Source organism: Camelus dromedarius, chromosome 16, assembly GCF_036321535.1.
Source record: "Camelus dromedarius isolate mCamDro1 chromosome 16, mCamDro1.pat, whole genome shotgun sequence".
NCBI classification, from domain to species: domain Eukaryota; kingdom Metazoa; phylum Chordata; class Mammalia; order Artiodactyla; family Camelidae; genus Camelus; species Camelus dromedarius.
Window position 1 is genome coordinate 51,994,384 of NC_087451.1, and position 26,675 is coordinate 52,021,058.

At 50.3% G+C, this 26,675-nt stretch overlaps 2 protein-coding genes across 13 annotated transcripts in view; one reads left to right on the top strand and one right to left on the bottom strand.

The window, feature by feature from the left end:
• Positions 1-640: 640 nt before the first annotated feature.
• LIG3 (DNA ligase 3) lies at positions 641-20,274 on the top strand. Of its 8 annotated transcripts, XM_064495929.1 has the most exons (22): positions 641-772; positions 1,695-1,762; positions 1,888-1,921; positions 2,804-3,351; positions 4,442-4,585; positions 6,796-6,993; positions 7,653-7,804; positions 8,493-8,659; positions 8,767-8,844; positions 9,297-9,465; positions 11,011-11,166; positions 12,834-12,965; positions 13,352-13,431; positions 14,387-14,474; positions 15,271-15,348; positions 15,659-15,782; positions 16,380-16,522; positions 16,857-16,931; positions 17,344-17,490; positions 18,019-18,226; positions 18,532-18,614; positions 19,716-20,274. In XM_064495929.1, the coding sequence occupies exons 4-22, from the start codon at positions 2,808-2,810 to the stop codon at positions 19,947-19,949; spliced, it is 3,000 nt and encodes a 999-aa protein (XP_064351999.1). In that variant the 5' UTR covers positions 641-772; positions 1,695-1,762; positions 1,888-1,921; positions 2,804-2,807; the 3' UTR covers positions 19,950-20,274. The 8 variants fall into 8 exon arrangements, with proteins under 8 accessions (XP_064351999.1, XP_031324129.1, XP_031324136.1 ...); XM_031468269.2 differs by lacking the exon at positions 1,888-1,921 and having other exon boundaries at positions 647-772; XM_031468276.2 differs by lacking the exons at positions 1,888-1,921; positions 19,716-20,274 and adding an exon at positions 18,804-18,949 and having other exon boundaries at positions 647-772.
• A 179-nt stretch (positions 20,275-20,453) lies between these two features.
• The window catches only part of RFFL (ring finger and FYVE like domain containing E3 ubiquitin protein ligase), a 66,157-nt gene continuing 59,935 nt past the window's right edge, over positions 20,454-26,675 (bottom strand). For all 5 annotated transcript variants that reach the window (XM_064495933.1, XM_031468282.2, XM_031468281.2 and 2 more), the window contains one exon: positions 20,454-25,451. In XM_064495933.1, coding sequence (XP_064352003.1) covers positions 25,270-25,451 — 182 coding nt within the window. In that variant the 3' untranslated portion in view covers positions 20,454-25,269. The remainder of the gene's footprint in view (positions 25,452-26,675) is intronic.

A 26,675-nucleotide genomic window follows, 5' to 3' on the forward strand; every position in this document is an offset into this window, starting at 1 on the left:
TTGTAAAAATAGCCGTCCTAATCTCTCAAAAAGTTGATCTGAGGTGGGGAGCTCAGTGGTAGAATGCAGTGCTTAGCATGCACAGGGTCCTGGCTTCAATCCCCGGTACCTGCATTAAAAAACAATAAGCAAATAAACATAATTCACCCCCCCCCCAAAAAAAACAAAAGTTGACCTGAGCTTTTAAAAGAAATACACTTAAAACAATACACAATCAAGGGTTTACTGTACATATCACCCTTTATATCTATCTAGTGCCACTTTTCAATTTAATAATACTTACTGAATACTTACTATGTGCTAGGTACTTTCCGGGACACAAGACAAAGGGAATACAGAAAAATAGATTGAATAACGCGATCTTTGCCTTCCCCAAGCTCATTACGATATAGTTTCTCTACGAGTACCTTTAAGGACTATCTCTAACGTTAAGAATAAGTCAGGAGGGGGTCCCCGGAAGTTCAAACTGGGCTGCGTCTCTGGGCGCCGCCACATCGCAGCACCTCGGCTTTCCTCTGCGGCAATCGCAGACCGGGAACCACCTCCACGCCCCTCACAGAACCCTGGGCCTCCGCAGACCCTGACCACAGCCCACGTGGCAGGCGGGGGCGGGGACGCGTAGCGCAGCTGGGGCCTGGACCTCTGCGCCTGCGCGCTGCGGCCAGTTCAAGGACCCGGATTTAAAGAGACAGGCACTATAACCGTCGTGGCTGCTCGCGGCCTGTGGGTGCCTGGTCGGAGGCCTGAGGTGGCGCCGGACCCGGGAAGGCAGGTGAGGGGCGGCGCGGCGGGGCCGGGCAGCGGGGAGAGAGGCGGCCGGGGTTCCCGGGCTCGGTGCGGCCCTGGAGCCAGCATCCTGGCCTCCCCCGCCCGCCCGCCCGCGAGCCCCGGGGCACACCCTCCGTGACGTGGCGGCCCCCCGGGAGCCCACGGGGGTTGGCTCCCGGCTCCCGGGACCCCCACGGGTGCGCGCCGGGGAGGCTGGGTGCCCCCGCCCACCACCCGGGCCCCGGCGGGGGCTACTCCTGCCCCGGCTGAGTCTGCACACCCGCCTCGCCTAAGTCGGTGCGCTTCTGAGAGAACTCTGGAGCCTTTCTCTTCCCACCGCGTCCCCTTCCCCAGCCCCCAGGCTGTGTCCTCGCGGCCCGTCCGGCCCGACCGAGGGACTCACTTCCCAGCCGTCTCCCCGGTGTCCGCCCCCGGCCGGTAGCCCGTGTCCGTTCCCAAAAGCGTCGGGGGAAGGCCCTCCAGGAAAAGAGGCCGCTGGGCTTTCACTTCCCAGCGCGGCTGCATTCAGGCCTCAACGGTTTCCTCCTCGGCTCCCTTTGACGAAATGCAGAGCAGCGGCCGTGGGGGCTTTGAGCCAGACGGGCTCTTTAGAGCCGCATTGTGCCTCCTCGTGGCCCAGCGCCTCCTGGGCCCTGCGGAGGGGAGGGCGCTGCGAGGTGCTCTCTGGCCGGCTCCTTTCATCGTGGGGCGCGGTGAGCTTCGTAAATCGCTCTACGGAGGAAGGTGTTGAACCCTAATTTGTTCCGAGCTCCTCTACGGGCCCGTCGTACTTTCACAAACCTCACCTCTGTGGTTCTTCCACTTCCGGGGGTTATAGAGCCCTTTGAGAGTTTCACGAAAATCTTGACCTCTTTTCCTCCCAAAATGTACATTGCTGAATGTGCACATTTTGTATCCATTTTCAGGGAGTTCAGAGTCCCTCTCCAGCCCATCCATGGACTCATTTTAAAATTTTTCCCAACCATCCCGTGAGGTAGGTATTATTTTCCTTGTTTGAGAAATAGGACAACTGAGACTCAGGGGAGTTAAGAGAATTCTCAAAGATAACATAGTCCCTGAACTGTGCGGTCAATTTGTGTTCCTATATCTGATTCCCAGTTACCTGCTGTCGTCTGCATCGTGTTGCACTCCAGTGAGTAAAGCCTGCTTTTCATTATTCCACTAGTAATTTCACTACAAAGCCGTGTGCAGGCTGAAAATAACTTACGGTATGTTTAAGGTTAAAACTATGAAGGTACTTTAGAAAATATGAGTACGGAAAGGTGCGGGGATACCATATGGATGTAATCCGTTTCCATTTTGATCAGTTCCTTTGATTTTTGCTATCCAGTTATTTCAGCATTCCCTGATTCAAGTTACTGAATTGTAGTCATGCTAATTGCACATAGGGAGCTTCTGCTTGAAGGATAACTGCTTCATTGACTATAAGAGCTTTATTCTTAGAATGACAACCCTTTGAGTTAGGGACTATTATCCACATTTTGCAGTTGAGGAAATTGAGGAACTGAGATGTTAAGTAACGCACCGAGGTCACAAAGGCGATCGGATTTTAGGCTCTGTTTAATTGCCTTTCAAAATAGGGCTTATAACTAAATCTCAAATCTATATAGTGACTTAATTATTTTCTGAGGATGGCATGTATTTTATACTTCACATTAAAAATTTCATGAACATAATGTAGTTTTTGTTGATTAAAAAGAAACTTAAGGATCTTACAATATTAAGGGTCATCATCCATTTTAAGAATTAGGTGTTGCTGATGGCCTCAGAAAAAGCTTTATGTTATTTGGACTCTCTTTACTAGATACACATGTGTACATTAGATAATTGAACATCCTTTTGCAAACTGCATTATCCTGTATTGGAACTCTTCATCCTGTAGGCAATAAATCTTCCATACTTTGGGGCGTATTTGGTCAGCATAGACTGTGTTAGGATGTCAGCCTTTGAGGAAACTAAAAGCCTAGCTCCACCTTTGTAACTGACTTTTTCTGCCTCTCACCCTTTCACGCAGCTGTATGATTTTGGCTTTTAAGATCCTCTTCCCACCAACTCTCCGTGCACTCAGCCGAAAAGAATTGTGCCTATTCCGAGAACATCACCGGCCTGACATAAGACAGTTCAGCCAGTGGTCAGAAACAGATCTTCATGGACACCGCCTCCTCCAGAGAAAAAAGCCTGTTCTGTCATTCCAGGAAGGCAGTCTAAGACCACGTGCCACCTGCCTTGTTTCCTTGCCAGGGTCGCATGTGGGACTCTGCAGTGGCCCCTGTGAGATGGCAGAGCAACGGTTCTGTGTGGACTATGCCAAACGTGGCACAGCTGGCTGCAAAAAATGCAAGGAGAAGATTGTCAAGGGCGTATGCCGAATCGGCAAAGTGGTGCCCAATCCCTTCTCAGAGTCGGGGGGCGATATGAAAGAGTGGTACCACATTAAATGCATGTTTGAGAAACTGGAACGGGCCCGGGCCACCACAAAAAAAATTGAGGACCTCACAGAGCTGGAAGGCTGGGAAGAGCTGGAAGATAATGAGAAAGAACAGATAAGCCAGCACATTGCAGGTGGGGTGGAGAATACTGGTTTCTCATCTTACTGATGCTGAGAGTAGAGCCCAATTTCTTTCATCTGTCTTGTTTTAACTTTTTACTAGGAAATAATTTCAAACACAGAAGAGTTGCAAGAATAAAAATAGTGCAGAGAATGCTCATATTCCCTTTACTCAGATTTACCGATTGTTGACATTTTGCTCTCTTTGCTATATCAGTTAAGCCCTTTCAGCAGACAGAACTAGAAACTACATGTTTGTACGTATATACAAAGCACACGTATTGCATAGACACATACGTATGCCCACTTACATGCATAGTCACTTATGTGCACATTCTAGAAATCTTACACTGATACTCAGAAATCCAGTTAGTCCTTTCTGACCTTCAGTGTCCTCATCTTTAAAGTAATATTCATATCTTCAAATAAGTTTAGTTCTAGTCACTATGGGAGGACTCTAAAATGGGCATCTATCCTTGTTCTTTGAGAGGGAAAAAAGACTTCCAGGAGAGGAAAACTACTCCTGTATTTTCTTCTCAAGGTCCCCTGCTGCCCTGCTGGGCCTTGGCCATTGGCCTCAGCCTTTGTTACTTCTTGGCCTATCTCATTCAGAGGAAGAGAAATACAAGGTAGAGTTAAACTGTCACATATCTCAAATAACTCAGCAGCTGGAATTCTTCCTTCCTATACCAAATCAACATGCCCTGTTTATCCATCTTTATTTTACTTTCTTGTTTATGTGTAAATTGGGGCTAATTCCATAAGCTGAGACCCTCAAGTTTTATCTGTTGACATATGATTTCTGACTGCCTCCAAATCTGGAGAATAATATATGTAGGATAAGAGGTAGAGAGTGTTGATGAAAATTTAAGTTACTAATGGAAGTAAAGAGTAATTGAGTCTTTTGTCCACAGAATACCCTCTCCCCAGTGCCCTGTTACTCACTACCTTCACTCACAAAGACTGCCAGCCAGCAGCCAGCATTGGGTTAATACCATGGTAGTAACTTACTAGCCAGGCTATAAGAACAGCTGATAGATTCTTTGCGAGCATTTTCAAGGATCTTTCACTGAAGGATATTTTCCTTCTTTTGGGATTCTACAGATCTGTCTTCCAAGGCAGCAGGCACACCAAAGAAGAAAGCCATTGTCCAGGCTAAGTTGACAGCCACTGGCCAGGTGACATCTCCAGTGAAGAGTGCCTCATTTGTCACCAATACCAATCCCCGGAAATTTTCTGGCTTTTCAGGTAAGATAGGTTAGATACTTTAGCTGTTACAGTCCTCCTTTTAATTTGGTATCCTGTTTGGGACTCCAGTTCAGAGTAACGGGAAAATTTTGTGCTTTCTAGCTTCCTTAAATTGACCATTGAACAACATGAGTGTTAGGGGCTCCAAACCCTCTGCACAGTTGAAAATCGAAATATGATTTATCTGCTTTCCTTATCCGACGTTCCCATATCTGCAGTTCCACCATGCCCTCAGTTTCGCATCCATGGATTCAGTCAACCTCAGTTTGCGTAGTGCTCATTTGCTATTGAAAAAAATCCGCATGTAGGTGGACCCATGCAGTTCAAACCCATGTTGTTCAGGGTCAACTGTAATTTGCTTCAATCTGAGCAGAGCGGTAACAACTAATTCTCAGTGCTCTGCTTATGTATCATGTCTTTGTATACTTTAATCTCTTGCAGCAAAAAGATGTTTGTTTTGTCAAGACTTTTGCTCCTTGAAGTAGTTTACCTGGGTCAGACAGATTATTATAACTTGCCCTTCACTTCCTTGTTTTTTGATAATGAAAAACCCTGAGAAATTACATCCCTAAATTTGCCCAAACTAGAGATGAAAGTGGAGAAGGGAGTTGTCCTGTGTGGCCTTGTGGAACAGAGAGCTTTGGGCTGGGGGCTTCTACACATGTGGTTTCATTTGTTCATCAGTTAATTTTGGGAGGTACTTTTATTAGGCCCACTTTATGAATGAGAAAGCTGATGTTCAGCATCATTATGAAGTTAGTATTTATATTGAAATCTGTTTAACTCAAACACCTGTGCTCTTTTATTTGGAGACATTCTTGTGACTGACTCAGGTAAAGAAAATAAAGTCAAAACATGTTGCCCCAGAAGCTGTTTGGGGAGGTTGCTTTATGTGAGTGAAAGAAGCCTGGACTTGGGGTGGGGTGTATAGCTCACTGGTAGAGTGCATGCCTTGCATGCACAAGGTCCTAGGCTCAAGCCCCAGTACCTCCATCAAATAACTAGACAAATAAACCTAATTATGCCCCCCCAAAAAACAAACAAAAAGATATCTATATAAATATTAAAAATTTTTTTTTAAATCTGAAGAAAAAAAGAAGCCTGGGCTTGAGGTCGAAAGTCCTGAGTCGTGGTCTGAACCTCTGTGGCCTTATCTGGCAGTGGGATGAGAACACTGTGAATGGCAACACCCACCTCGGTGACCCCACATGCTCACAAGGAATGAGGGAGATAAAGAGTGCCAGACTCTGGGCTTTTTAGTATTTTAAAACTGAGGTGTGCTTGTGTTCTGTTTAATGATAGGCCAAAGATGGAAATAAGGAAGAGTCCAGGTGACAGGAGGGCAGCATGTTTCTGGAAGGGCCCGTGTCCTAGGGAGGGAATTTGGGAGAAACCAGGTGTTCTAGTTCTTACAACCTGCTGAACAAAGATGCTTTGGAGATTTTGTCCCCTAAAATCCTCTTTAGACTCCAGTCGGAGATGAAGATAGATTTATAATATACAAAGCCCAGACAAGAAGACACTTAGATCAGCAGCCAGCTTGCTAATGGCTTTGCTGCAAGCTTGCGGAGTGAAATTTACTTTGTAAATGGTCACAAGGAGGTAAGAGAGGATCACTCGAGAGTTGTGCAGTTATTTTGGGGTGTCTGGAGGAAAGCTCATTGACTACCTTTCTTTCTACAATAAGAAAGTGGTGATGGGGGTGGGTGGCGGTGCTCCGGGGCTGGGAATGTCTTGTCTCCTCATCGAGAGATTGAACTAGATCATCTTTAAGTCTTCTTGCAGCTACGACAATCTGCGATAGCAGTAGATGCACACTGATTAACATGTCCTTTGATTTCTGCCCCCTTCCTTATCCCGTCTTTTCTGGGTTCAGCTTGACAGTTGCTCTGAGATCATCCTGACCACTCTTGGCATGAGAGCAGCCCTTATTCTTCTGTGAAGCACTCGTATAGAGATACACATCACCTGGTCCTCTGTTTGGTGTGGGGCCGCTCTCTCTTTACTATTAATACCTTTGAAATTGGGGAAATTACTGACCTCCATTTCTTTACCCCTGAAGGGAGTATAATGATATCTACCCCTGAGGGGCTATCTTGGGGGATTAAGTGAAGCTACATACAGAGCACCAGCAGCATGTCTGTCAGTTTCCCTTTCTTCCTTCTCAACAAGGCAAAATGAATTATCTCTGCTGTTTCTTTCTCTGACAGCCAAGCCCAACAACTCTGGGGAAGCCCGCTCAAGCCCTGCCCCTAAGACAAGTCTGTCCTCCAGCAAATGTGACCCCAAGCACAAGGATTGTCTGCTACGCGAGTTTCGGAAGTTGTGTGCCATGGTGGCTGAAAATCCTAGCTACAACACGAAGACCCAGATCATTCAGGACTTCCTTCAGAAAGGCTCAGCAGGAGGTGGGGCCTCAAGCGTCCTGGGTGGGCTTTTCCTCTAAAGAGCTCAAAGTCATGGCTGGCTTCATGAGCATGTGAACTCTGTAGTTGCGTGGGGCCCCATGCTTGGTTTAATGCTCTTGTTGTTGCTGTCTTTAAATTCTTAATGCTTTTGAACAAAGAGCCCATGTTTTCATTTTGTATTGGGACCTGCAGAACATATAGCCAGTTCTGCTCAAAGCACATTGGCATCTTTCTTATTCTGCCCCCCAGGAGACCAGAAGAACCTACCCTGTTTGACCAGGAGGAAAATTTCACTATCCTGCATGTTTGATTAGGTTTTTGTGAACCACTTGCACAGCTTGGAATGGAATTTTCCAGTTCTGTTTCTTTCATCCACTAACAAATGATCATTGAGCATCTGTAATGTGCTCATCACTCGGAACACTGAAGTAAAAGTCATGACTGTGCCCTGCAGGAGTTTATCCAGGAGCAAAAAGGGAGGCAGATACATGAATAGCCAGCTAATGCTGTGCCCCTGCTGCCGTACAGAAATGCACGCAGTGCCCTGTGGTTCCGTGGCAGCAAGGGCAGCAATGCAGACATCTCTTTTGGTTCCTTGAGTTTATGTATTTGTTTAAGGTCCATTTCTCAAGAAGCGTTTTTTCTTCTGTCTCCTCCAGATGGTTTCCACGGTGACGTGTACCTAACAGTGAAGCTGTTGCTGCCGGGTGTTATTAAGAGTGTTTACAACTTGAATGACAAGCAGATTGTGAAGCTTTTCAGCCGCATTTTTAATTGCAACTCAGATGATATGGCACGAGACCTAGAGCAGGTCAGAGGAAGGGGAGGGTAGGTGGATTCCAGGTGGGTTCTGCTGAGCCAGGCACTTGTACCCTCTCTTTTCTGGTTGGGGTACTTACTGTTTTAGGAAACCGAAACCCACTTGAGCAAGCTTTTATTATGAGAGGAGCTGAAGGAGAGGCTCGAGTTGTTAGTTCCACAAGGTTCTGAGGATTGAGCTCGTACCACTGTTGAGCCTGAGAGGCCCAGACCTCAAGGGGCTGGATCTGAGACTTCCCACTGTTTCTCCAGGGCTCTTGTCCTACACCCTATTTTTTTCTGGCTTTTTTCCCCCCATCACTGGGGCTTACCATTCTGTTTGGTTTGTTCATGATTCCAGCCTTGGCACTATGGAAAGTTTCTATCCAAGCACCCCCGTTATCTGATGACCGCATCTGTCTCTTAGTTCAGATTCTAACAGGACTCAAATTGATTCAGCCCTGGATTTGTTCTTGTGTCACTTCTCAACTAAGGCAGGTGGCCAGATCCTATGGTGGATGGAGGTGCCCTTTCCAGGAACTGTGGGTGGGATAGATTCTGTAAGAAGTGAGGTCAGTATGTGTGAGTTGGGGGCAAGAGTGATGATTGAAATCTCTGATTCACCTTTAGTCCTGGGGGCTGGGAGGATACGCTTGGCCACTCTGGGGTTGCTGCAGTGGCATTTTGGTTTTTGGAGACAGGGTGACGTGTCAGAGACAATCAGAGTCTTCTTTGAGCAGAGCAAGTCTTTCCCCCCAGCTGCCAAGAGCCTCCTTACCATCCAGGAGGTGGACGAATTCCTCCTGCGACTCTCCAAGCTCACCAAGGAGGATGAGCAACAACAGGCCCTTCAGGACATCGCCTCCAGGTAGGGGCACTGCCCAGTGGGGATGGGCTGGGGGAGGTGGAACCACTAGGGAAGGAAGGTTTGGAAGTCCAGAGCTCTTCAGAGACCAAACTAAATCATCCCTCTAGGTGTACAGCCAATGACCTTAAGTGCATCATCAGGTTGATCAAGCATGATCTGAAGATGAACTCAGGTGCAAAACATGTGTAAGTACTGGCTCCTCTTGGCGGCTGAAGCTGCCCACTTTGTTGCCAGCTGGTGTCAGGACTTTGGAGTCCTGATTGGGATTTGAATCCTGATTCTACCTTCTTCCTTCCTTTGGGACCCATCACTTGAGCTCGCTCAGCCTCAATTTTTCTTATATGTAAAGTGGAGATAACAGTACTGTTCTCACAAAGTATGGAAGATGTTCAGTATGTATGGTATGAGTCACTTGCCCACTCCAGCCCCTCTTTGCCAGGGTAGCATCCATGTAGCACAGTGTCTCAAAAGAGCTGAGATCTCCAAGAGCTTTTTCTCCTGTACAAGGCTTAAGACGATAGAACATAACCCCTTCCCCATATATTAGGATCCCTCCTCTCCGAGGACAGACAGCTGTCTAAAGCAATAAGGTCAAAGGCAATGGTTTTTATTTCCTTGCTCTTGTCCACCTTGGCAGGTTAGATGCCCTCGACCCTAATGCCTATGAAGCCTTCAAAGCCTCGCGCAACCTGCAGGATGTGGTGGAGCGGGTGCTCCGCAACGAGCAGGAGGTGGAGAAGGAGCCAGGCCAGAGACGAGCTCTGAGTGTCCAGGCCTCACTGATGACCCCGGTGCAGCCCATGCTGGTAAGGGCGCTGCTCTGGCCCTGCTTTCTGCTCCTCTCCCAGGTTACTGTCCTTCCCTGTGAGATCTGATAGGGTAGATGTTGATGGCCCATGCACAGTGGCCACAGGAGTTTGGGGAAGGAAGAGCAGTGATTTGGAGTGTGTCTCTCAATGGGGGAGTAAAGGCAAAGGAGGAGACAGCATGACCTGGTGGAAAGGCCTGAGACCCAGACCCGGCTCTGCCACCATGAGCTATAGAATCTTACGTGGTTTACTTCAGTCTCTCTTGGTCTTTAGTTTTCTTGTGTGAATGATGTCTGAAGTATCTTCCCAGCATGGTTCATCTGTCATCTTTCCTGAAGTCAGGTGGTTGTATTAAGTAACTTCTGAGGTTCAGTGACTTGCCCCGAAGTAGCTCTGAGAGTTGGTCGCAGAGCCAGGCTTCCTATGACTGGGTGACTTGGGCCTCCTTTTTTTCCGGAAAGGAATGATGCCCAGCTCTTCTTGGGCCTCTGCTCATTTCATGAGAAATGGAATTTCCTTTCTGATATGGGTTTTCCTGTGCAGCAGGGCCCTCCGAGTCTGCTGCCATGCCTGCATGAGGCCCTCTGCATTGTCTCAGCGGAGTGCGGTGCTTTTTATGGAACTGTCTTGTGTGTTTTCCTGAAGCCTCGGTCTAGAGTTCTGTGTTTGGGACAGAGAAGTATTCTTAGGAATGTGAGACAGCCAGCACCAAAATAATGAGCTCTCCACCCACGGGACAGGAGTGGTCACCTCCATTCGTGGCCTTTCTTGGCTTTCATAAGAATTTTTTTCTGGGATCTGCTCCACAGCCCATCGTCTGAAGAGTGGCCTGGGTCATACAGCTTACTGGTCAACCGCACAGGCTTTGGAGTTGGGCCTAGATTCACATCTCATTCCTGCCCTTTACTGGCTGTGTAATCTTAAGTGAGCAGTTAACCCCTGTGAGCTTCAGTTTTCTCATCCATAAAGTGAAAACAGCCATATTTATCACATATGACGTCATCAGTGAAATGAAATTATGTGTATGATCTGACATGTAGAAGTACCCCAAAATGCTAGTCGTTGTTTGAATCGGTGGCACAGGTAAGTGAATAATCGCTCCTGTGTCATGTCCTGTCCCAGGGGTCCCTAATCACTGCGACCCTGCCAGCCTCACTGCCACCTGCACTCTTTAACCTTAGCCTCTACGTACCTCCTGTGCTGAGATAACCGATGTGTTTAGTGAAAAGCCAGAGGCCCTGCGAGACCTTAAATTACTGAGAAGAAAATAAAGTGTTTCAGTGGAATTGTATTAGCTCTACAGTGAACTGCATTCGTATATTCCTCAGTATGCAAGCTCCTACGTCAACTGCAGTGATGCTTTTATAGTCAGAGTGTGGCACTGTCCAGCCTTTCTGTTCCCACCCCCTGTTCAGCGGCCTGCCCTGCGAGGGTGCTCTGGCCTTCAGCCCCTGGGACCTGGGCTCTCGGCTCTCCTTGCTGAGCATCACCTCGTTGGAAGAGCACCTGTAAGTCACCAGGCTTTTCATCCCCTACCCTAAGGCCGAGGCCTGCAAGTCCATCGAGTATGCGATGAAGAAGTGTCCGAATGGCATGTTCTCTGAGATCAAGTATGACGGGGAACGAGTCCAGGTGCACAAGAACGGGGACCACTTCAGCTACTTCAGTCGCAGCCTCAAGCCCGTCCTGCCGCACAAGGTATAGGTTCCTTCCGTCCCCTGGGACTCTTACCCATCTTGCACTTAAGAATCTCAAAGCCAGTGTTCCATAGCCATTCCAGCCCTGGTGCAGCATAGGGGTCTGTTTACTGTTTGTTGAATGAATTCATGTATTCATTTTTGAAGCCTTCCAGTAATGCAGGGCTGCTAAGTAGGGACAGCCAAAGAGCACAGACAGTCAGTCAGCACAGAGCCCCGGGGGCAGTGATGCCCGGACAGCAAGCTCAGCTGGTCAGTGATGTGCAGGGCTTGTCTTCTGTGTTTCCATGTCCTACGTGTTCCTTCCGAGCTAAGTCACAGCTCAGGTACAAAGGACTGTTGAGCTCTCATTAATTTATTCAACAAGTAGTTATCAGCGGCTTCGTCTGTGCTGGGCACTGTTCTAGCTAGTGGATGTACAGTAGTAAAAAGAAATGGACAGGAGTTCTGCCCTTCCAGAAGCTTACATTCAGATGTAAACACAATCCCATAGGGACTTCTGGGAGCCCAGACTCCTGCCCTTAATCAAGGGACATTGAGAACCTCACCCCTCAGCCCTTTTCAGCTCCCAGGGTGTCTGGGAGCCTTTGGGGGTGTGTCCAGAGAAAAGTGGCAGGAACATCTGGCTGCAGCAGCTTGGGAGTAGATGACCCTCCTGTCCTTGCTCCCCCTTCTTTCCTAGCTCAGACTCTGATTCTCAGAGCCCCGGGGGAGGGGACGTGGTGTGGGGCTCACCTCCTTGCCCCAGCTTCGCCTGCCCGCTGGAGCACCAGGCAGTCAGAGAGCTGAGCACAACCTCCCCGCGAGCATCAGTGCGGGCTCACGTGCTCCGTGGGGAAGGCTCATGGTCAGACTGCTGAGGAAGAGCTCCCGGTGAGCTTGTTCAGGGGGCATCTCCGGCTCCTCAGGAAGGAGTTTGAGCACACCTTTCCAGCGTATGAGCCCTTTCCCTTCTCTTTTACTTAGTTTTATTCATTCGTCCCTGTCTCCCTGTGCTTTGGTTCTTGAAGGGCTGGGTTGAGCGTGGAAGCAGAGTGGGATGTGCAGGCCTTCCCTGTCCAAGCGTCAGAGGCAGTGAGGGCCTAATTGCCCTGCCTGGGGGAGGAATGGACCACAGTCATTCTCTCTGGACCTCCTTGGTGGCCTCACTCAGCAGGGGCCACTGTGGGTTACAGTGGAACCTCTTCCTGTCTAGGACTGTCAAACACTAGCACTCCGCCTTTAACAGGAAAAAATCCAATTCCAAACATCTTTTCTTCTCCAGGTTCAGAGCTCCCACTCAGAGATGCCCCTTCTCACGTTTCCTTGCTGCTCCTAAAGGGGTTCATTTCCTCCTTTCCAGCCGCTCTGCTGTCCCACTCAAATCTCTGCCTCCCACTTTTCCTCCCCCCTTTCCGTGTTTGTCTACCCCACTTTCTCCCCCTCATTCTCACTCTCAGTTTCTTTCTTTTTCCTGCAAACTCTGCTGTGCAGCCCATAGAAAGTGACCTCAACATGGGCTGACCTCTTCCTAGTTCTGGGCAGAGGTCCTGAAGCATAGCTGATTCCTCCTGAGTAGGTGGCTGCCGAGGCCTAGGTCTATTTTGCACGTGTTGGTGTTTTTTCTGGGGCCTGGCTTTTGCTTTTTGTGGCTCAGCTGCCTCGCCTGAGTGACCCTTCTGCCTCCAGGTGGCCCACTTTAAGGACTACATCCCCCAGGCTTTCCCTGGGGGCCACAGCATGATCTTGGACTCTGAGGTGCTCCTGATCGACAACAAGACAGGCAAACCACTGCCCTTTGGGACTCTGGGAGTGCACAAGGTACCGGCTCAGGGCTAGATGTGCAAACGAGTGTGTGCATGTGTGGGTGTGTGCGTGCTGGAGGTCTGAGTGGAGAGGAATGTTACCACTTACTTTGGGTCAAGCTGATCTTCTTCCCTGAACTGTTTCTGAATTTAGCCCTGAGTTTAGATGTTTTGTTTTTGTGTTTTGCATAAAAAAGAGCTAGTAGTGGCAACTTACAGTTGAGTCGGTCCCCATTCAGGACCATGTGCCAGGTGCCTTTATGGCCCAGGGGCTTCACAGCATAAACAGGACTTTTGTATCAGGTGCTTCAGAGGATCTCCGGAAGTGGACTGGGACACCCCATTTTTCATGCACTCTTATTTTTGTCCCTCGTGTACCTACTACTTCATTTTCCCTTACAGAAAGCTGCCTTCCAGGATGCTAATGTCTGCCTGTTTGTTTTTGATTGTATCTTCTTCAATGATGTCAGCTTGATGGATAGGTGAGGGATCTATTTTTGATTCCTGGGTGGGGAGATGGGGGCTTCAGATTGGAAGGGAGGGAGAGGGGGCTGGAGCATGTGCCTCTTTGTGCCTAGGAGCTGTAGCAGGAGGGAGCTGAGAGGGAGCATAGTTGCTACACAGTCCCCATCAGTGGTAGGAAGAGCCGATGTGTTGACTAGATCTCAGCTCTGAAAACTTAAGCCACAGAGGAAACGCAGCCACCTATAGAAATTTCTCTGCTACAGCAAAATGGACTATTGATGAGATACAGACTGTGAGCACAGTGGGGTTTCAGTTGATCTCTCCACCATTACCTACAGTCCATAAGGCAGACGGTTTTCAGCTCGGAGGTTCTGTTTTTGGAAGAGGCTGACAACAGGAAGCTTGTGATTGTTGGGGTTCTGTGCTTAGGACCATCTTAGAACTAGCAGTCTTAGCTGCATCCAGTTCTTGGGCCTGAGAAGCCATTTTGGCCCCTTCCTCACTTAGGAATGTGTCCCTGCCCCCGCCCCTACACCGGCCCACATCCCTGAGTGTGGGGGGGAAGGAGACAGCAGGGAGAAAGAACTGTGGGTAGGAGCTGGGGGGCTTGGGCTTCAGGTCTTGAGCCTGTCACCAGCCCGCCTTTGGCCAGGGGTGAGGCAAGGCACAGAAAATGAGAATCGGAGTCAGTTTTCAAGTGGGACCAGAATGTATACTGTCCGTTTGGGCTGATGAAGTAGAAACGGGAATTACAATAATGAAGTGGCTCTGTGCTTTGGCCCACAGCTGCCCACCTTTCGTCCCGTGGAGCCCTTGTCACCTGGGACGAGCAGACTTATTACAGGACACGGGGGCTTTAAGCCATGGCAGACCCTGTTGGGAAGCTGCAGTCTATCGCTGTGCCCCTCCCCTCCTCAGAACTCAAGGGGATGGGAGGGTCCTAGCCTGCCCTCAGCTCTCCTGTCCCCCCAGGCCTCTGTGCGAGCGGCGGAAGTTTCTTCATGATAACATGGTTGAAATTCCCAACCGGATCATGTTCTCAGAAATGAAGCAAGTCACGGTGAGCAAAGACCCCACCCTAGGCAGTGCCCTAGAGCTTTGTATATATATTTAAAAAAAAATTTTTTTTTAATGGAGGTACTGGGGATTGGACCCAGGAGCTCATGCGTGCTAAGCATGTGCTCTACCACTGAGCTATGCCCTCCCCACTGAGGGGTTTGAAAGCAGGGCAGAGAACCCCTTGGGTCAGATGTGACTGGGTAAATGAGTCCTGATTATTTTCTCACGAGGGAGGCTGATTATATAGTCATACCTCGAGATATTGTGGGATAGGTTCCAGACCACCACAATAAAGCAATATCACAATAAAATAAGGCAAGTGAGTTTTTCCCTAGTGCATAGAAAAGTTATGTGGACACTATATTGTAGTCTATTAAGTGTACAATAAGCATTATGTCTTTAGGGAAAAAAAAGTACATAACCTTAATTAAAAATACTGCTAAAAAATACTAACCATGTGCTGACAACACAGGGCTGCCACAACCATTGTAAAAAAGAAAACCAATATCTGCAAAGTGCACGAAAGCAAAACTTACAGTAAGACAAGATCTGCCTGTGCTCGTCCCCACCTAGGAGGGCAGGGCCTGAAACACTCATCTCAGGTGGGCTCCCAGGATCTCAGAGCCGCAGCAGCTCTCTGGTTGGTCCCTGCTTGCAAGCCCTTTGTTCCTTATGTTCAAGTCAGAGTGTTTGCAGCGGGCACTCTGCTATTGTGTGGAAAGGAACCACCTCTGCTTCATCCCACAGCCTTTCTCTGTTCCCACACCAACCTCAGAGTCTCTCCTGTTATCCCTCAGAAAGCTTCAGACTTGGCCGACATGATCAATCGGGTGATCCAAGAGGGTCTGGAAGGGCTGGTGCTGAAAGACGTGAGGGTAAGACATCACATCCTTTGCTTTCTCCTGCAGACTCAGCCCTCCCCCGAGCCTTTCCAGCCCTGGCCAGGAGGTGGTGGTGGTGGTCTGAAGTGCTTGGGGATGGGTGCCGAGGGGGCGCCTTTCCAGGGTTCTGGATCGAGAGGATGGGTTTGTGTGTGTCTCCTGTAGTGGGTGGAGCAGAGTGGGCTGGGCCCTGTGACAGACCCAGTATGTCCTCCTCCCTCATGGGTGGGTGGGCTGGGGAAAGCCGACCCTCGTGGAGCTTCCACTCATTCTAGTTTGTGGTCTCTCTCGTGCTTCCCCTCAGGGCACGTATGAGCCTGGAAAGCGTCATTGGCTGAAAGTGAAGAAAGACTACTTGAACGAGGGGGCCATGGCTGACACAGCTGACCTGGTGGTCCTTGGGGCCTTCTATGGGCAAGGGAGCAAAGGTCAGGGTGGCCTCTGGCCCCTGGGATGGTACCTCCTTGAAAGGCACTATCAAGGTCTAGGCTGCCTTTTTCCTAGGTTGATCAGCTAGCACGACCAGTCATGGCTTCCAAAGTTCCGGGATCAGGGGCCTCAAGGGCACCCACGTTACCTCAGGCAGGGACATTGAGAGCTGCAGACCTGGGCGGGGGGAGATCAGGCAAGAATGCCCTTTGCTGGCCTGGCTCAAAGAAGCTTCTCACCAACTGTTTCTTCAGGGCCTGGCAGCTTGCTCCTCAGGGAAGATCTTAATTTCCTGATTGGAGGGGAAGCTGGGGTCTGAGGAACTGCGGCTTGTAGGCATTCTTCTGTGTGCCAGGCACTATTTAATTCCTTTTACTCCGCCAAAGCCCAGCATTATGTGTGATTATTCCTAATTTGCTGAAGAGGAAACTGGGGCTCATAGAGGTGGAACTTAACACAGCTAGTAAGAGGTGAACTCTGGCACTCTGATGCCAAGGCCCAGGCCCTTTCCTCTCCAGCAGACTGCCTCTCTCAGGGCTCGTGGGGCTGGCAGAGAAGGCTCCCTCCACCCACAGCTTAGCCCATCCTCCCCTCAGGTGGCATGATGTCCATCTTCCTCATGGGCTGCTATGACCCGAGCAGCCAGAAGTGGTGCACAGTCACCAAGTGTGCAGGAGGCCACGACGACGCGACACTTGCCCGGCTGCAGAAGGAACTGGACATGGTGAAGATCAGCAAGGTGAGGAAGGGACCGGGGGCCTGGCCCCTGGACTGGCCAGCACGGCTGAGACAGGCTGTGCCTGGTGGGCTGCAGGTTTCAGTTATCTGTCTCAGCAGAGAGGAGAGCTTGCTGGTTGGCCAGAGGAGCAGTATTAGGCCCTCCAATCTCTGAGCACCTACCTTGTGGAAACTGGCCTGCATGCCCTCTAGGCCACACCATCTGGGCAGGGAGGATCCCACGGGGTGCGGGTCAGCCTTCTGTGATAAGTCACCTCTTCTGACGAGCTCGTGACTAAGAAGGGCTTTAAGTCTTGCTTTGGCAACAGCCCAGGATGGCATCTTTTCTCCTCCAGGATCCCAGCAAGATACCCAACTGGCTGAAAATCAATAAGATCTACTACCCTGATTTCATCGTCCCAGACCCAAAGGTATTAGCCCAGTGGCCTGGGGTCCTCCAGCCCAGTAAAATTGAGTGTGTACATTTTCTATTGCCACCAAGACGTCAGTTCAGTCTCACTGGCAGTCCACCCAGGGATGGGGATCTGGACTGTTTAGCCAAGTGACAGGCAAGGGATGACCAGTCAACACTGAGGGAACTCTCAGTAGAGAGAGGAAGGGACTACCCATTCTCCAGTCACAGGGTCTGCTCTAGAAGTGACCTGGCCTAGTCCCTTCCTGCACTGACAAGAGAAGCTGGGGCCCAGTCAAGAAAGGGGACTTCCCTAAGGTCACACAGTGTCAGCATCATCAGTGGGACTCGAACCCATCTCTCACCTGTGAGCCACTGCTTTCTTGGTTTTGTCTTCTTAACCTCTGAGTGACCTGACTTACTCCTGACAGAAAGCTGCCGTGTGGGAGATCACAGGGGCTGAATTCTCCAAATCTGAGGCTCACACAGCCGACGGGATCTCCATCCGATTCCCTCGCTGCACCCGAATCCGTGATGATAAGGACTGGAAGTCTGCCACTAACCTCCCCCAACTCAAGGTGCCAGCTCCTAGGCTGCGTGTGTGCCGTCCTCCCCGCCGCCCCAGCCTGGGAACCTTGGGCACCTGGCCTCATGTGTTCTCTGTCTTCTCCTCTCTCCCATTCACCAAGACAGGCAAGGAGGGCAGCTATTAGAAAGGGAGACTGAACTGTTGGGGGCCAGGAGCAGCAGCACTGAGCCTCTGCCCCGAGTAGACAGCCCTGCCTTCACTGGGCCCACTGAGCAGCCCTGGGTCCTGGAGAGGGAGAGCTCTTGCCTCCGCCTCCGCCTCCTGTGGGGGACCTGGCCCCAGGCCACGGTCTCTACTTGTTGATAAGAACTGGGGAGCAGAGAACAGTGATCTGTGCCGATTATTCCAGAAGCAGGGCCAGAGTTTAGAAAAATACCAAGGAAGCCGCCACTTTTCCCTGCTGCGTCTCTCTCCCCTTTGTTCTTCAGCCACATGCTCCTGAGACCTACCACGCAGACTGCCTGAGGCCAGTGGCTGGGAAGGGAGTGACACACCCGACCTTCTCCCTCCTTCTCAGGAACTGTACCAGCTGTCCAAGGAGCGGGCGGCCTTCACCCTAGTGGCCGGAGATGAGGGGAGCTCCACCACAGGGGGCAGCAGCGGAGAGAATGAGGGCACCTCGGGGCCAGCTGTCTCTCACAAGGCTCCGAGGGCCTCCCCCAAGCGGCCCTCGGCCAGTGCCAAGAAGGCAGGAGAGAAGCTGAGTGGCTCCGACGGTAGAGGCGGTAAGGAGGAGGGGGGCCGGGGTGATGAAGAGCGGCTGTGAGGACGGGGTTGTGTCCAGCCATGGGCCAGAAGCTCTTCTGCTGGGCGCCTCCTGCGCTGTAAATCTGAATGACGGGACGCAGGGAGCGCCCATCTGATCAGGGGATAAGCCACCTCTGAACTAAGGCTCAGCTTACACCCCTTCCCCCCGACTCACCCATGCTCAGAGCGGAAGGGCCTGGCCCTTCTCTTTGCTGCCCTGACTTCAGAGACTATCATCAGCTCCCCTGCTCTCTTAGTTCTCATCCCGAGCTCTCTCCTGCAGGCACCAAGCTGGCTGCAAAGCCTTCCCCTGTGAAAGTGGGAGAGAAGCGGAAGGCCCCCGATGAGACCCCGTGCCAAGCAAAGGTGAGGGTAGCAGTGCGCCCAGGGGGCCTGGTGTTCCCAACTCTCTGCACTTGGAACTCTGAGAGATGAGCAAAGGTGTTACCAGGACTAACTGCCAACCCAGCCCCCTGCCCTCGTGCAGGCGCTCGTGGCTGTGGGCTGGGCTGGCCGGGACGCAGCTCCACCCCGTGCCCTCTTGTTGCCTTGCAGAGGCGGCCAGCCAGCCAGCAGAGAGGAAGGAGAGCCGTGCCCGCAGGCAGGAGATAGAACAGCCAACCTAGCGGAGAGGCTGCAGGGACCCCTCTGCTGCCGCCCCCAAGTCACAATTGACATTAAAGGGGAGAAAGCCGTCTGGGTGTGGGGGCGCAGCAGTGTGAGTTTGTGAACCTGGCCAGCAGGCGAGGAGGGGAAGGCACTGGCTTGGTGGCCGTCCTTTCCGCTCTCGTACTCCCTCGTCAGTCTTTGGTTTGACAACAGGTGTCGAGCACCTGTGGAGGCCAGTAACTCGGCTCAACCCTGGAGGAGCTGAGGGCCCAAAGCAGATAGTCAAGTCAACATTTGGTCACTGCACGGTGATTGTGCCACCCCCACCGAGAGTAAGCACCAGGGTCTGGGAACTCAGGCCCTGAACCTAGTCCCCAGAGGACCTGTGGGGCCTTACCATCTTCTCCCTACCTGCAGCCCTCAAATCCGCGCACAGTCCCAGCAGCGGTCCTGGCCCCTCGGTCCAGCTGGTGCACAGTGGACTGCTCGATTCAGCAACATCCCTGCGTCTGAGTGCCACTGACCCTGCCCACCAGCCACTAGATGGTCCTTAGAGACATGTACTTTTCCATTTTCTAGGTCCCCAGTGTTAGGCCCCGTCCCCTCCCCCCTTCCTTCTTTTTCCCCTAGGCAAGGATGGAAAGCTGTGTAGTCCTGTGCAATCTGGAGTAGCTAGAGGATGGGGGTTTTGACGCCTTCACCTTTTCTCCAGTAAACTCTTTCCCCGCGTGACCTGACCCCTAGGCTCCCTCTCTCTGGATCTCGTTCTAACCTCCTTCTCCGCTCTTCGCTCCTCTGGGTGGAGAACCATCTGCCCCAGCACAGTCCAGCCCCACCATGACCACTGTACATTTGCAGGTGCTGCTGGACATCTTCACTGGGGTGCGGCTCTACCTGCCGCCTTCCACTCCAGACTTCAGTCGTCTGAGACGCTACTTTGTGGCATTCGATGGGGACCTGGTGCAGGAATTTGACATGGCCTCAGCCACACATGTGCTGGGTAGCAGGGACAAGAACCCCGAGGCCCAGCAGGTCTCCCCGGAGTGGATTTGGGCATGTATCCGGAAACGGAGACTGGTAGCCCCCTGCTAGGACTGCTGCCTCCCCCTCCCTCACGCCATACCCTACCCCACCACGCTACTCCTGGACTGGGCGCCGGCTGGGCAGGCAGACATAGGACAGCAGGAGGTGGGGACAGTCTTCCTTCTCCAAGCTGCGCAGCTTCCAAAACCCACCAACCGTGCATGGTCTCTTCCCAGCGAGAGTTAGTTGCTGTGGGCATCACCAGTGAACTCAGTTTCTCCTGAGGTTCACATAGATCTTTCAGATCTGGGTGCTGGTTTTGTTGTCTTTTTTTCCCCCCTTCTTTAAAAAGCAGCTTTTCTTTTTTTAAAAAAAATAAAATAAATGAACTATCTTGGCGTTCTCTCTGTCCTCCCACCCACCCCCAGCCACTGTAACTCCCCTAGTGCTTAAGGAGTGAAGGGAAGGCTGGCTGTTGAAGCTGTTCACAGTGGCAGTCTTCTGTCCCTCGCCTGCCCCTTAGACTTCCAGGCTCATTTTAAAGTTGTATTTAAAAAGACTCCTCAGAAATGCTTATATTTGGCAAAACTTTTATTCAGCCTGGCTCTTTTTGCCAGGAATGAAGCCTCATTTGAAAGAAAACAATGAATTTTATGTCTTTAATTCTCTGTGTTCTCCTATTCCAGGGTGTGGGTCTGGTTTGAAGGGAGGGGACCAGGATCAGGTAGGAAAACAGGGCCTATATGAAGAATAGGGAGGTTGTCTGGGCTGCTCCTTGGGGAGACGGGGCTCCAGGAGAATCTGCCTCCCCAAAATATGGACACAAGGCTGCTCTTTAAAAACCCACCTGAGAACAGATCTACACAGCCTGCTTACAGAGAATGGCTCTTATGCCACCCGAGGCTGATTTATTTGAATAAAAGGAAAACAGTTCAGCATAGACAAGTACTGTTCAATTGAAGTTTTAACAGCACCAGAATCCTGTACATCACTAGCCGGTGTGAACCAGCTGCATTCGCCTGCTGAGCACATGTTGAGCACGTGAAATGTGCTAACACAGCTGAGGAACTGAACTTTTCATTTTCATTCAACTTTAGCGAGTACCACACTGGACCATGCAGGTGTAGACAGACCTGTTTCAAATTGAGCCCTGAAACTTAACAGCTATAACTGTAGAGGAATGGGCAGGGAAAAATCAGTAAGTACACTCAAGATGCGTTACGTGAGGCACTTAGCACGGAGCCTGGCATGAAGTTGTCTACAGAGTCGGGAAACTCACTGGCATGAGCCCCTGCCCAGGGGAGGGGGCCTGGCCTGTAACTTCAGAGCCGTCACACCACTTCCACTTCCACAGCCTCGCACCTGTGTGTTCCAGCTCCTGCTGGTCTGAGTGCAGCCTCATCATGGCACCATCTGGTTTTGAACTGGCTTCCAACTCAGTTCTGCTGACTTCTGAAGGTCCATTCTCATTCTCGTTTCTTAACAAATTGGCAGGCTTGTTTGTCCAGCCCCTCTGAGCAAGGTTAACGTGACTCAACCTCTGAAACTTGCTCAAGTCTGTGTGAGTTGGGGCCCCTCCCCCCCCCCCCGCCCCCACCGGTGTGCTGGGCTAAGGTCCTGCTCTGCTGGGAGGCCAACTACAACCTGACTGACCTGGGTTTCCACCTGCTGGTTAAAACATGTTGGGAGGAAGAGGCAGGAGGAGGTGGTGCCGCCCTGACTCTAGGCCAGGATATTTGGTGTTTCTGAATAGACACCATTCAGTCTGGCTTCAGGATTGAGAATAAGACACTCTTTCTACCCTCTGTGGAGACCAAAGCTGCTGCTCCTCTGAGCACTGACCTACAAAAATTTTCATCGCCCTCTCCAGCCGCCTCAGGCCAAGCAGCTGGACAGGGCAGCAGAACGAGGCTCTCCCCTTGGGATTCTGCCAGCAGAGCTGCCCTCCGGCCTGGCTGACCCAGCCCCACCTGCCCCTGCGGTCTCACTCAGGGCGCACTTGCCCAGCAAAGAGGCCTGCCCCCTCACTGGGTGCGCTACCTGCAGGCCACTGTTGGAGGTGTTTATTTCCTTCCAGTCTTTCTGACACGTTTGTTTTTTCTGCTGCTGAGGTTATTTACAATTTTGTGTCCATGTACTTCCAAAGATCCTAAGCAGTATCTTCTTACACCTCCCTGGCAGAGCCCTGGTGGCCTGCCCTCTTTTGAGCCTTTGTTTATTTGCTTCTGGTTGGCAGCAGACAAGAGGTCATCCTGGGTGCTGTGTGGGTCAGCCGCCCAGAACAATGAGGACAAAGTGCTGTGGCTCAACTTCAAGCCTTTACACCCTTCTGGCACAACACCTTCTCCTTCGGGCAGTCACAGCGCAGAGTTGCGCTTAATGTAGCTCTCCCAAAGGCTGCGTTCTCAGGAGTCCCTTCTCCTGGCACCTGCTCAGGAAGGTATACAGACTTGCACAGACACGGCAGTCTGCCTCAAGGCTGGGCCAACCTCAGAGCCACACTCCAGCCACCACAGCTGCATCCACAAGCTCCTGTCCATCTCCCGGGGTCATGTGAAGACTTAACTAGGCACCCTGACTGCCCTCAGATTCCTTTCTACCCACGTCTTTAAGGTCCAGCTCTACCAAGGCGGAGTCAAATGAACTCACCTGATGCTTCTTCAAAGCTATTTTAGTCTGAGGATTGGTCCTTTTCCTAGCCTGCTCCCATCCTCTTCTAGGCTTTTCCATGACCAAGGCCACATGGCCCAAGCATCTCCAAGAATAATGCAGTCTATCAAGAGCATGCCTGTATGCACACGGCCTGGGATTAGCCTGTGGTTTATCAGCTCACGTCAGACTTAACAGACCTCTGGCATCCTCACATCAGATTGGACAGGCATCTATAATGGAACTTTATTACAAAATTATAAAGCAGAGCTCTGTAACAAAAAATACACATTTGGGTTTGCTTTAACACCCAAGTAAGTCTGAGAAAATATTAATATAAGCCACTTGAAATAACACATTCACATCCAAAAGAGTTCAACAAATTTATACAATATATATTGAGCACTAAGTCCTGTACAGCTTACTCTTACTAGTGTGGATCCAGCTATTGCAATGTATTATGAACCAGTCAGCTATCCAAGGCTTTTAAAACAAGTCTCAACTGAAATCTCAGAACAATCACAGCAAAAGCCATGGAATAACTGGAAGAATTAGATGTTTCCATGATAATTAAGACCAAGGATCCATGAGGGGCAGGAGAGAGCATTAAAGGATCAAAGTCAGGGTTTCTGCCTAGATTAGATAGTAACTGAACATGGGGTCTGGGGATTCCCAACGTTTATCTGGTAAATAATGAAGAAGATAACAAAAAATGGGGGGGGGGGGTTGACACCTTTTTCCCCAAATGGAAACCTTCACCAAAAGAGATTAGAAGAATTCAAGGCAGGTTCTTTCTCCAAAATGAGTAAATGACATCAGTTCTCTTATTGAGGTTACAAACCAATCATCCGGATATTAACTCATGTCTAGGAGGGAAACAGGTAGGGAGAGGTAAGGCCTCAACAGAGAAAGCAAGTTTTAAACAGGGAGACAGAGCCAGCTTCTGCTCTGCAGTTATTGCTAGGCTATAACGGAGCTGCATACACGCAGACCTGCTTCACAGTGGGACTGAGAAGTAGCTTGAATCCTTTGCTAAACTAGTAGGCACTGTAAACTAGTATTTACTGTCCAGCAGAAAGGTGAAAGATGGTGTCTTCATAGGGAAACCTTGAACGCCCCCCGTTCCCTACAAAGGCAGTAGCCCAGAATCCAATCACTGAGGACTTGGTATAACGTGGAGGTACGTGGCCCAGTGTTCAGCTGACAGCCACTTTATGAAATTATTTCACTCCCCCAAAAAGGATTAGCGGTACCAATAAATAGGTTCCCTTAGAGGTTTCTCACTGCTTTCCAAAGTCATGGTTGGTTCTTCAAAGTCTTGGCTGTGGGGGTGGGGAGGCATGACTGCCAAGGCCCTCAGGTGTTTAGGGTTTGCATAGTTCATCCAGTGGTAATGGCTGCACACACGCTCTTCTGATCATATGTATGTTTGTGCTTGGCTAAGGTTCTCCAGCAGACTTTCCTTACGCTCTTCCAGTGGTGAAAAGACCCTAATATCACTAACTCATTCCACAGTCCTTCCTAAAGGGCCTGGAGAATGCCTGTTCCTGACCTGCCCCCAAGTCAGTAGGCTAAGAAAGGGAATGGGAGTAGGGAGTCCCCACCAACCTGGGGAACTAAAACTTCCAGCTGTCTACTCAAGGGCTGAATCCAGCCTCATTCAGTACCTTCTGAACCTCTCAGGTACTCTGTCCTGCATGCTTGGCCTCCAGGAACTTCATGGGAAGTCTGGCTAGAGAAGAGTCAGGCTCTCTGCCTAAGTCTGTGCCTTCAGTCAGACCGTGTTTAAAACCTCCACGGGAAAAAGACTTCATTCTCAAGGGAGACTGATAGAAGCCTTCTCTGTTGGAGAAGTCAAAAGCTAAGCAGAAAGCCACTGCTTCCACCCAGTGCTTTTCCTCTTCTCAAAAACTAGAATGAAGGATGGTGCAAAGTCGGGCCCTAAGAGGAGAAGCAGAGATGATCCATGCACCAGCTCACGCACAGAGACCAGAATTTCCCAGGAGTTTGAGAGCTAGATGCTTTGTTGGCTCCCAAGGTCCGGTCAGGAGACTGATAGCTTCCAATCCCAGCACTTTAGGAAGCAATTCTTAATGACTTCAAAAACTTTCAATGGTATTTGTGTTTCATTTCTCACCAAAGATAAGTTTACTGGCCCAAATCCTGTCCTAAGGAGGATTACTATTGGTCTGGTAAGCTAACATCTTTTTGGTCTGAAGAAAGAATGAATTTTAAGTAATGAAGCAAGAGACTTTAGCAAAGGTTGGTTTTAAAGCACAGAAAGCCAGAGAGACCAGAAATGAACCCAGGTGTGCTGGGGAGGAAGAGAGGCATCTCTACCAAGACTTCTCATGGGTGAAACAGAGGCACACAGCTCAGGCGGGTGGGCAGACTCCAGGAGGAAGGGTGAAACTGTTTAGGTTCTCAGAGGAAGAAAGAGATGGTCCAAACTGTGGAAAGTCCTCTCTTCATCAGTCACCATGATCACCCCAAGATCACTGAAACTGGGACTTGCCCGTGTGATCTACCAGTTCCCACTGGCCTCAGGCTCTGCCGGCCCCGAGCTGCACCTCTGAACCAAGACAGGCATGCCAAGAGGTGACACAGCATCTTTGCTTGCCCTGGTCTTGGGAACACTGCAGATTTCCTTGTTGGCCTGCCCCCTGCAAGCTGGCCAACTGCGGGCCTAGATACCTTGAGCTATGTCCCTGTAAGGCACTGAAGAAGCCGGTACAAGTCCTCAGGATCGGAAGACGTGTACGGCTCGGATCACGTACTGCCGGCAGATGGGACACTCGTTCATGCGCTTGCCGCACTTGGTACAGGTCACCATGTGGCCACACTCCAGCAGAACACAGTCAATGGGCGAGTCCATGCAGATCCGACACAGGTTCTCTTCTAGACTCGACGGCACTGCTCCCCCTATACACACACAGAGCAGAAAAGGGGCAGAGGGGACAGTAAGAAGACTGTCTTAAGCGTATGGGGTGGGGACGGGGTGGGGAGAACAGGCACACTGTGAAACCCCCCTAAATCCACACGCTTCCTCAGACAGAACTAGAAAACTCTCCCCCAGTAACTAATTCCACTTGCTAGTTCGATCTGCACCTCTGTAGGTCAGGCTATAGATTTGAAAAGTAAAGAACTTGAAGATCAAAGGCTCCTAGAACATGAGAATTAAATACAGCAAAGTCCTCAAAGCTTAAAAGAAGTCATTTTTGTACAATTGAGGCTGTAATCCACTGAATGAATGGCACTCAGGGACTCAATATCCCCTGAGGCAGAACATGCTGAAAAGATAAAGCTGGTTCAGAAAAGTTCAGATATAGACGGAGCTGTAAGGAATAGTTCATTAAGGATCACGAGGCTTATCTGTAAATACATCCCCAATTTAATAAAGCCAAGGATCACGGGAGGCCCCTGCGCCATGCCACAGACTGCCCCTGGGCTCCCTCTCAGACCCCCTGGTGCCACAGCCCAGCAGAGATCACGGCTCCCTCCTCTGTGCACCCCACGCACAACTGTATTCATACTCCAGTGACTGCTCATCACGCTGGATTAGGATTTCTGGTTTTGCCTATTTGTCTCCCCCACTACACTATATGGGCTCTGAAATTCAACAAATTCAATCAATTTCTACAATTATATAATTGGCTTCTGCTTTATGCTCTGAGGTCTGATTCTCATCTCTGAACCCCTGAAACGCCAGTCACGTGGGAGACGCTCTCTGGATGTCTGATAAATGAACATGCCCCAAGGGACTGATAACAGCTCACATTTACTGAATGCTTCCAGGAGCCAGGCGGGGTCCTAAACGCTTTGCATGTTTTAACTCATTGAATCCTTACAAAAACTATGAAGTAGGTACTCTTGTTACTCATTTTATAAATGAGGCAACTGAGACCAAAGAGTTAAGTGGCTTGCCCAAGGATTCAAATTAAGGCAGGCAGGCTTCTGGGCAAGTGGCCTGAGGGCAGGGACTCCAAGACAGTATTAACTGCTCAGTGCAGACTGTTCTCAGTGACAGCTCACTGGCTTGTGCCAGTGGTAACATACAGTGGGCACGGCCAGTATCCTCGTTCAGCTGCAGGAACAGAAAAACCTTCACGTCCAAGCAGACATCTCCAGCACATTTTAACTGGTAGC